Here is a 10,807-nt window from a genome sequence, read left to right as displayed (position 1 = left end):
CACATCTCTTTAAGCTCTATATTAGCCCCAACAAAATTTGTGCCATTGTCACTGTACAGATCTTGACAATGACCTCTCCTTGATATAAATCTGCGATATGCAGATATGAATCCCTGTGTCGAGAGGCTCGACACTGCTTCCAAATGTATGGCTCTTGTAACCATACAAATAAAGAGGCATATATAGCCTTTGTATGATTTTGACCCTCGACCAGGTGAAAAGCGTATGTTGATGGGACCGGCAAAGTCAACTCCGGCTGATTTGAACGGTCTGCTAGGTTTCAATCTTACTTCTGGAAGACGTCCCATCAATTGGTTGTTTTGTTTGCTATATCTTAAACAAGTTACGCACTCTCTGTAAACTTTCTTTACTTGATCACGCGCGCGAATGATCCAAAACTTAGATCGCAAGATATTGAGCATGACCTGTGGACCGCCATGTAGCGTTTTTTTATGAGCATCCAACACTATAAGCTTAGTAAGATGACATTTACTAGGCAAAATTATGGGATGCTTTTTGTCATACTCTACATGAGCGTAATGAATGCGTCCATCTACCCTTAGAATACCATCTTTATCAAAAAATGGATTAAGAGTATGCAGTTGACTCTTCTTCTGCACAGTTTTTGCTGTTTTTAACTGTCGGATCTCTTCACTGAAATAAAATTCTTGCGTCTGTTTGATACACATGATATAGGTTGCTTTAATTTCATCTACTGACACCACATTCGAAAATTTCACGTGTTTAATCCGTAAGATCCTTCGGCAATACGACATTATGCGCAACATTTTTTGTAAATCTGAAAATTTTGTCCAGACACAACGAAATTCTTCTTCCTTGTCCGTGTGTGTGAATAAGACTTTAACGCTTCGTACCTCTTCATTTGTGGAATAGTGCTCGGTTGAAATGTTAATGGTTTCTTCACGAAGCCAGTTCGGTCCGTCCCACCACAGTGAGTGTTCTGTCAATTCGCTTGGCTCTAGCCCCCTTGAAGAACAATCTGCTGGATTGCAAAGTGTCGAAACATGGCTCCATTGTTCGACGTCTAGAATGGTCAATATTTCTGACACTCTGTTACTAACGAAAGTGTTCCAGCGATTAGGCAGTCCTCTCAGCCACGCCAAGACAACTGTTGAATCAGTCCAAGCTCGTATATTTTCCTTTGGAATTTTCATAACTTGGCTCACCTCAAATGCTAACTTTGTAGCAAGTAATGCGGCACATAATTCCAAACGAGGAATTGAAACTTCTTTCTCAATAGGAGCGACCTTAGTTTTTGCTGTGATTAAACTCACACTAATATTTTTACTCGCATCGACTGCCCGAAGATATACCACAGCTGCATACGCAGTTTGAGAAGCGTCCGCAAACGTATGCAACTCAACTCGACTCTCTTTGGTTGTATTAATCCATCTCGGAATATTAATGCCTGCTATTTTGACGAGTTCATTTCTGAATCGAAGCCATTCATTCAAAAGTTCGGGTGTCAGATCAGTGTCCCATTGCAGTTGAGATTTCCACAACTTTTGAATAAAGACTTTGGCTACTATCACCACTGGTGCGATCCAACCCATCGGATCATACAGCCTAGCTATATCTGAAAGAACTGATCTTTTGGTGAATGGTCCGTTAACTCTTGGCAATGATATTGTATACTCGAAGCTGTCAGTTTGCTTGTTCCAATTAACTCCTAACACTTTAACCGTGTTGCCAACTTTGATTGGGATGGACTTATTCAATTGTTGATTCTCTTGTTCAATATACTTCAGTAATATTTCACTATTACTGCACCATTTTTGCAATTGAAAGCCACCTGACTTCATCAACTTGGTCATTTCATCGTAAATCTCAATAGCCTCCGCGTCTGTGTCACAACCAGTCATTAAATCGTCCATATAGTAGTCTTCTAGCGTGATTTTTGCTGCCTTTGGACAATTCGGCATCTCATCTTTGGCTAATTGTTGCATAGCCTTGACTGCTAAATAGGGTGCGGATGCCGTCCCAAATGTTAATGTCAATAGCCGGTTATGTTGAATTGGTTGGTCGGGCGACGGCCTCCACAAAATTCTCTGAAAGTCTGTATCATCTGGATGCACTCGGACTTGACGGTACATCTTTACCAAATCAGCCACTAGGCAAATTTGATGAGATCTCCACCTCATAAGAATGTGACGAAGATCCTGTTGTAGCTTCGGTCCGACAAGGAGATTGTCATTTAAAGACACATTGTTGACACCCTTACAGGACGCGTCAAACACGACACGAACCTTTGTAGTCTCCTTGTCTTCCCTAACCACCGCATGATGAGGTAGATATACCGCTTTTTCATTGTTCTTTTCTTCACTGTTGGTAATTAAAGACATGTGATTAAGCTGAGCGTACTCTTCAATAACACCTTCATAGTCTTTCTTTAAACCTGGATTCTTCATCAGTTTTTTCTCTAGTAACGCGAATCTCTTCCTTGCTATGTTTTGTGACTGTCCGTATTGACACTCAGGATCCTCTGTATTGAATGGCAGTCTCACAACATAGCGACCTTCTTGATCTCTCTGGAAAGTTGTATTAAATATCTCCTCACATTTCTTTTCTTCTTTCGTCAGTCGTTTTGTTATACCATCTGGTTCGTTCTCCAGTTCCCAAAACTTCTTCAGAAGAACGTCTTCTTTAACTTGCACATGCATGCTGATCACTGGCTTTGCTGAAGCTTGATTAGTTTGAACTCTACCTGAAATGATCCAACCGAACATAGAATTTTGTGCGATTGGTCCATTGTTGATCTTTATCAAACCCTCTAAAATGATCTCACCGTATACTTCAGCTCCCAGTAGAATATCAATTCGACTGGGTGATTGTATGTCCGAATCAGCTAGTGGTAAGTTTCTCAGTTCTAGCCAATCAGAAACATTAACAGGTGATGCCTGCTGGAATGATGTCAATGATGACATCACAAACGCATTGACACGAATGGATAGAGCTGGGCTGTGGCGTGATTGTAGTATGAGTGAAACCATATTTTTAATTTTAGTTTCACCATCACCCAAGCCAGCTACAGAAGCATTCACCGGAACTCTTTTCAGCCTAAGTAACTGAGCTGTTGACTCTGTAACAAAGGATGCTTGGGACCCTTGATCGAGAAGGGCCCTGATTACATGGGATTGAGCATAGCAATTGTTTGATTTAGCCTTGACCATAGCCGTAGCCAATAAAACACTGTTTTCAGTGTACTCATCTTTAACAAAATTTGCTACTACTCTCGTCTCTGCATCTGCAGTTGAAGCTACACTATTTACTGCTTGTTTTACATCTCTTTCGAAAGATTTGGACTCTGACTGCGTTGATTTCGGAATATCTCTCTCATAGTGAAGCATCGTGTGGTGACGTCTACCGCAACGTCGACAGCACGTAGCTTGATGACACTGCCTTACCGCATGTGTCGGTGACAAACAGTTGAAGCACAATCTCTTTGATTCTACTACATTAACTCGCTCTTGAGGAGATTGCTTTCCAAACTGTTTACACTGATAAAGCCAGTGTTGACCTAAACATAACCCGCAACTAATACTATTGTTATTGTCTTTTTTCTCTTCTGGTACACTTGAGGTGGTGGCATGAAACGACTTTTGTTTTAATGAGGAGCTAGATTGTTTGGCATTGTAGCATGATGGTTTCACATCACAAATATTAGATGAATCTACCATTTCTAAAGCTCTAAATCTACATTCGAGAAAATCTACAAGTTGTGCCCAAGTTGGCAACTCATCAGACAAACCCACACTAAGTTGGTATTCCCACTGCTTTCGCGACTCTTGGTCTAATTTAGACAGAACAATATAACTCACGATAGAGTCCCAAGATGACGTAGAAACACCAATATTGTCCAATGACTTCAGGCACGACGTAGTAGTGTCCAGCAGCAGTTTGATTGCAGTTGACGATGCTGAATTTATAGTCTTTTGATTAAAAAGTCGCTTAAATATCTCATTTACATTGTATCTCTTGTTGTCGTAGCGACGTTTCAACTGCTTCCACGCTTCATCATAGTTTGCGTCTGTTGTTGGTAGGTTCCGAAGTAGATTCTCTGGCTCACCCGTTAAACTACTTTTTAAATAGTGAAGTTTCTGGACATTGCTTAAAAGAGTGTTCTCATGGATAAGTTTCAGAAACAAGTCGTGAAATGCTTGCCATTCGTCATAACCTCCCTTAAATGTCGGCAATTGTATGCGAGGTAACTTGACATCACAGCTAACTCCCGCTGTACCTGTTGGATGACTCTGAGCAGGCGCACTGACATTTTGATTTGGCACAAGCTGTTTCAGATGTTCCTTCATTAATGTCTTATATGAAATGTACAAGTCTTCGACCTGTTCATAAAAGTCCGATTCAAAATATTCAGACTCTTTCTTCTCATCTCTACTCATACCAGTCACAATCTCTAAATGATCTCCCTTAAATTCTGTCCATAACTAACGTGACCATTTATTTTTTTTGTCAAAGCGGGACACCTGCGGATTTATGTTGCAAAAAAAACTTGGTACCTATTCATTAGAATTTTGATGTAGTCTATGTAGGGAATATGCTTATTTTTATAGTAGGTACTAGTAACTGACATAACGTTGCTTAGTTATAAAAATTAAGTGACTTTTATTAAAAAAATTAATGAAAAATATTATTTTGTCTCTAACTCCAATAAATAAAAATTTTATGTCTATAATTAATACACCTATTACGGCTAATCAGCTCAAATTTATGCAAAATTGGTAAAAAAAATATCTATATTTAGTATTTTGTAAATTTATTACTGTACTTTCAAAAATTAGGAGTAATAGGAACATTAGTTTTACTAAATAAAAACAAAAACTTAACTTGTAAGAACTTATGAAGTTCTTAAATAAATGTTGTGAGATCTTATTAATCAAATAAAAGAAGTTCAAAAGAGAAGTCAGATCAAGTTATCAAGGTACGGAAAGGCCAGTTAATTTTTGTGAAAATTATTTTGATTCTGAAGACATAACTAAATTCTAATTTTAGAGCTGTCAAAACCTTATTGTATTTGTTTAAAATTCGACTCTATGTGTTTTTCCGTAATTGTCATTTTTTTCTGCTTTTTAGCAAAATTTATAGTTTGACAGCGTTAAAATTAGAATTTCAGCCTTTCGAATCGACATCATGGCTTCTTAAAAAACTCATCATGTCGAGAGAATCATCTGATCGACGACTTCTGATTTTGCATGAAATACACGTAGTCACGCTGCATTTGTCGATCTCGTTATCTCGCGAGATCCCGTACGAAATTTAACGAGTTTCAATCTCGTTAAATATGGCCGGGGTCTCGCGAGTTCGGGATCTCGGCGTGACGAGATTGCATTCCCTAAGTCTATGTGAGAGGTAAAAAGATATAGAGCTGTCTCAAGTGATTAATGCAAAATGTAGGTAATTTAAATTATCGTTTGGCATGTTTATGAAAGCGGGACATTTTTGCCCTCGCGGGGGACAGCGGGACGGACAGCTTGAAAGCGGGACTGTCCCGCCGAAAGCGGGACGTATGGTCACCTTATCCATAACGCTTCTAAATCTTTTCATTTAAGTACCCCATTACCTAGATAGTTACCTACACCTAAATACAATTTAATTCTTGTAAGTATGTATAAGTAGATATCCGTTACCTCACAAGGTACAATAAAAGTACCTTGTGAGGTAGTGGATACCTACTTATCGGTGCACCTACTTTTCTAAAGTGTGACTGAAACCCCAAATATCGAATTTGAATATTTTCAGCCATCCCATCAGTAGTTAGGTAGAAAATATCGAACTCAGCAGGAAATCGAACTTACATTTTCGGTAAAGAACATTCAGACATTTGGGTAAACCACTCGCGCCATTCTTGATTATGTCATTCAAGATAGGTTTACTGATTACTGCCTGACTGACCGCGTATAAGACGGTTACAAATGAGGGTGGGCATTACGTGCCTATTTTCAGACTGTACCATATACAATCTAGTATCTATGTGATTTACATGACCTCATAATATAAACCAGTCCGTGTTTTTTGAATGGAGGCAAAGATATTATTATTATTCTGAGGATTCGTCACAGAATAAATTCTAGGCAGTTAGCACAGTCTGTCCAAACTGTCACTGTCAGCAGTCAGCTTTCAGCTCATCAGCTGTCAGATTTACAGAAAAACCCAAATGCGGATGAACGCGGATGTTTACAGAATTTAAATTAAAATAAATTTATTTTAAAGAGCTTATGTAGGGTATTTTATTAATTGGATTTGAATACAGTGATTAGTTATGTAATTTATTACATCTTCAGAAGAGTTAGTTTGCTCAGGTATGTGGAATAATATTTTACATGAATTATACATTTGTTGGGAGAGAATTTTCGTAAGCCTTGTTGCAACTCCTCTCATATTGCATGCAGCATCACCTTGAAGGATGGATCCTAGGCGAGGTTGGTCCCATTCGCAACATTAGTCTATCTAATTAGTCCAATTAGAACTGTTGATAGTGGTATCACCTTTAGCTTACTGGTAGTTTTCACGGCCATGTATATTTTCCTACCGTTATCAGTCTTATGATAACGAACCTTTCATTTAACACCTTAGGTGTTTGCTTTCGTATTTATTAGCAAATAGAAAAGAGGCATCTAACTTGATTTTATTTTGTAGGAAACGAGTTAGATTGAGTGTATGCTCTTGTGATTTGGTATGTTATTTTGCTAATATTTTGTGCAGATACATTTAACGAGTCTGTGTCAACACTTCTGGAGAGGAAAGTGAGGGGGTGGCTGAGTTGTGTGATAGACGACATGCGGCGGAGCAGCCCCGTGCAACAATGGCTTGACTCACTCCCGGCTGATGCCTCCGAGGGAGACACCACAGGGCATGACACTTCCAATAGTCTACCAGAGACCTCAGACGACCATGAAAGCAAAGACAGCACCACTGACCCCACTCTAGAGAAAACATGCTTGGAAAAACCACCTGTTGAAGTTGAAACATCAATTGTACTGAGCCATGAAGATAAATTAAACCTAGATGTTCCTATTTCGAAAGACATGTGGAAGAGGAAGTCCCTGGAGAGTGGCATGCTGACCAGCTCCCCGAAGGAGACTCCCAAGAAGAAGCTGCAGAGAGACTACTCAGTGCAGTCGGAGGGGCCACCTAAAATAAAAAATCCTCTATTCAGAGATGCTTCTCTCCAGGTTTGTTATTTATACCTGCTTTGTAAATCTTATCTATTATGTTAACTGGTATTGACTGTTTACAAAAGTATGTTTATTAACTGAATTGTTTTTCCCAGTCTGATGCAAGTGGGTCAAGTGGCAGCTCTGTGCTCAATGTACTGAGTGCAAGGAAGGTGGATGCCGAGTCTGTGCTGCTGGAGCTGGGTTTTGGGCCCAGTGAAAAGCAACAAATGCTGCAGAGAATACCTGATAGGTTCCTAGTGCCATCTAAGGTAAATATAAAACATTGAATGTTTCTTGTCCTATAGTGCTTGTTTACTGTTGTAGTCCATTAAAGATGAAGATCTATAAACAGTATCTGGAAAGATGCATGTAGCTTAAAAATACCTACCTACTATATTTTTATGCCAATTTAAAAAGCACACAGATGTAATAAAGATAAGAATTTCCTTGAGCAAAATGATGTTTATGCTTATTGTACACAATTTATTCCATTATAGTACTTCTAAACAAGCAAAATAGACTCACATTACTGTGTAGCAAAGCAATTACTGTGATTTGAATGGTTACCTAACGTTGTGCATGCTTGATTTGATTACAGTAATCTTCAAACATTTCAAATTGACCCTTGCAAACTCAAGAACAGTACAAAATTCTTAGCGTTTTGTTTAGCGATTGTATTCATGAAGTAGAGGGCTGATGATTATAACTAGTGCAAGGGTACATACACACAGAAAATATTAGGGCATTTTAACCAACCTAAATTAAATACTTACTAGCTTTATTTGTAACTATAATAGTTGTGTTTTCTATTATTTTCAGCTGAAAGGAATTAGTACAGAGAAGTTTATAAAAGATGAGCAACACTCTATGAGAATGCATGACTGTGGTGTGTTTGGGTACAGAGGACTTACAGGTCAGTGATTACAATCGCTTATTATCATACTGTTCGAAATTAGTTTATAATTGGGACTATGTGTAAGATGGGTTGCTTACTAATTCTGTAATAATAAATTACTAAAAAACTCATTTATGTAATAATAAAAACATCATACAGTCATCTATTATGGTTAATTGATATGATTAAAACTAAAATAACTGTTAACTAATTCATACAGGTTTCATTAACTGGGTTTAGTTTTATTCCAATATTTACGGTATCATGCTATCATCTTTAAATAATAGCTTTTGTGATTAAATACCAATCTTTTAGTCTACTTAATTAATTTGTTTTCAAACATTTTATAAACATGCTACCATTCTTTGATGCAGTAGTTAGTGATTTTTATATGTATAATATGTAGTTTGTAAATATAGGTAGTATGCTTTTATTACAATTAACATAACATTAAAACTAACCGGCGGCGACTAACATATTGTGCCTACTAACAGAGAACTGCACTCCAGTGTGTCGGTTCATGAAACCCGTGTCCCCCACGTACCACCACGACTATCAGGTGCCAGAAATAGCTGTGCAGTGAGTATTCGTTACGTCATTCTAATTATGCCTTTATCTATTTCAACACTAATTGCATGTATAGGGAACAGTACGGTGTTTATTGTAATTATAACATTGTGTGGTAACATTTGTAACTACTAATTTTGGGTTGGTTATAAAATTTAAACGTCTATTGACTATTACTATCAGTCGGTCTATCTCTATCTACGACGCAAGGGTGAAAAGCTATGCCTATACTTCCATCTCAGAAATGCCTACATTATATTTCAATGAGAACGTCTAGATAAGCTCGCAGGCAAAAGCTAGTACTTGATCAATACTAAGCCCCTTATTAATAAACAAGTTATAAGTAAATCGTTTTACCTATTGAACTGTTTTGTCACTGTATTACAGAGAACCATTTGTTCTTTTGACAAACAGTTCAATAGCTAAAACGTCCTTTTAATTTTTTATGAATAAGGGGGTTACTTGATATTTTACTTAAATTCTTACGTGGTATTTTCCAGGGAATCCCCATGCTCCACCGTCGACAATTGTAGCTAAGATCATGGAGTGCATCCTGCACGAGGACGCGAGCGCGCAGGCGTCGGCGCGCGCGCGGCACTCCATCGCAGACATCAGCTCTGCGCACGCGCAGATCGGCGCCAGGTTCTTCAGGGACGCGTGACTGTAGGGTTACTCTATCTCTATACTGACGAAAACCGAACGGACAAGAGCTGTTGTACAACGTTCACGTTTAAAGCTGTTTTTATAGCATGCGGACTTGATTGCTCCGCACGCGTTCATACAAGTATTCATTGTAACGTAAGACGTGGGAAAATGGCGTGCCATCCCGCATGCGTGAAGAAATCCGCATCATGCTGTTAAAGCCTTACTTTATACTGACGGAAAACAAACGAACGAGAGCTGTCGTGCCATCGGCACGTTGAATACGAGATAGAGTCGTGGCTCACGCAGCAGTGCTCCGAAACTTCGTTTTTCGACTCAGACAGTGAGCCCCCTGAGTCCCGGGCTATAGCTAGATCAATGACCTCTGCAGCGGACACCCGCAATGGATGCCTGTCAAGGAATCGGGGCTCGCACTACGGTCCTTGCGCATAAGACACATGCAATAAGCATGCGCATTAGGCACATATAATAATACAAACAAAGAAAAAGGTTCCCGAAAGTCTATTGCCCTGGGTGTCTGCTACAGAGGACGCCAAAGAGCGATGCCACGCGAGCATAATGTGCGCGTTGCGTTATCGCTGCGCCGACGCACGCCCGTATGCCATCGCTCTAAAGCTCGTTTAACCGGGTTGTTTGTTATTCGAGGTTACTAGTTATAATTTATTCGTTTAATTTTACGATTGTGTGTAATGTCAAAATGTAGGTTCAGTCAGCTGCCATGCAATAATACATAACCAACTAAGTCAAGGGCGTTCGAAGCTCAAAATGACCATACAAATATTCATTTGGTATTTATGATAAAAATATGTCGCACAAAGAGCTCTAAACTCATAATTATTATTGTTTCTGACTGTACCTAAGTATAACGCCTGCGAATAAAGAAACAATATATAAATGGCGGCCGTGACATTAGTGGGAGTAGGAAGGTGTATAGATAGACAGACTTACGATTAGAGCGAGATAGCACGAGTCGGTCCGCCATTTTCATTTTGTTTCTCACAGATGTTAAACCTACATTAGCGAAGGGATTTCCTCTGAATATTACAAAATGAGGCTCAGTATACACTAGCTCCGCTGGGGTTCAAACAATGAATATGGGTGATGCATTGTTTATTTTATGTTCCTCATCGGTAATGTAAACTGTATAAAATAATAATATATACTTAAACGTATTTCTGGTTCAGGCACAAGTAATATTTTAACCATAGCACAGACCTTACTTTGTTTCCTAAGTTCATTATACTACCACCTCACCCGGTATCCTATCCAGCAGGTTTAATAAAGGGATGAAGTAAGGTCTAATTAAATGGATTTGAATTTATGAAACACGTTCAACCAAAGATACCACAAAAATCTTAACACCATAATATGACTGTGTGTTCAGTGATAATTTCAGACTTTTAACAAGATAATTTTTATAAATCGACATATCTTTCCCTATTTTTATATAGTAGGTAAAACTTTAAAATAAGGAGTGATCTTCATTATC

General features: G+C 38.6%; 1 protein-coding gene across 2 annotated transcripts; it reads left to right on the top strand.

Moving 5' to 3' along the window:
• Window positions 1-6,165: 6,165 nt before the first annotated feature.
• On the top strand, window positions 6,166-9,352 carry LOC105384739. Of its 2 annotated transcripts, XM_038116312.2 has the most exons (6): window positions 6,166-6,335; window positions 6,739-7,208; window positions 7,307-7,462; window positions 8,013-8,106; window positions 8,583-8,667; window positions 9,156-9,329. In XM_038116312.2, the coding sequence occupies exons 2-6, from the start codon at window positions 6,813-6,815 to the stop codon at window positions 9,190-9,192; spliced, it is 768 nt and encodes a 255-aa protein (XP_037972240.2). In that variant the 5' UTR covers window positions 6,166-6,335; window positions 6,739-6,812; the 3' UTR covers window positions 9,193-9,329. The 2 variants fall into 2 exon arrangements, with proteins under 2 accessions (XP_037972240.2, XP_011553319.3); XM_011555017.3 differs by lacking the exon at window positions 8,583-8,667 and having other exon boundaries at window positions 9,156-9,352.
• The last annotated feature ends 1,455 nt before the right edge of the window (window positions 9,353-10,807 follow it).

This window comes from Plutella xylostella, chromosome 29, assembly GCF_932276165.1.
Source record: "Plutella xylostella chromosome 29, ilPluXylo3.1, whole genome shotgun sequence".
NCBI classification, from domain to species: domain Eukaryota; kingdom Metazoa; phylum Arthropoda; class Insecta; order Lepidoptera; family Plutellidae; genus Plutella; species Plutella xylostella.
This window is presented reverse-complemented; position numbering and strand designations above follow the sequence as displayed.

Excerpts from the sequence above, each read along its gene's own strand:
- LOC105384739 (XM_011555017.3), top strand. The coding sequence starts at position 6,813 with ATGCGGCGGAGCAGCCCCGTGCAACAATGGCTTGACTCACTCCCGGCT. Across the intron at positions 7,209-7,306 it reads TCAGAGATGCTTCTCTCCAG|TCTGATGCAAGTGGGTCAAG; the intron begins GTTTGTTATTTA and ends TGTTTTTCCCAG. Across the intron at positions 7,463-8,012 it reads GGTTCCTAGTGCCATCTAAG|CTGAAAGGAATTAGTACAGA; the intron begins GTAAATATAAAA and ends TATTATTTTCAG.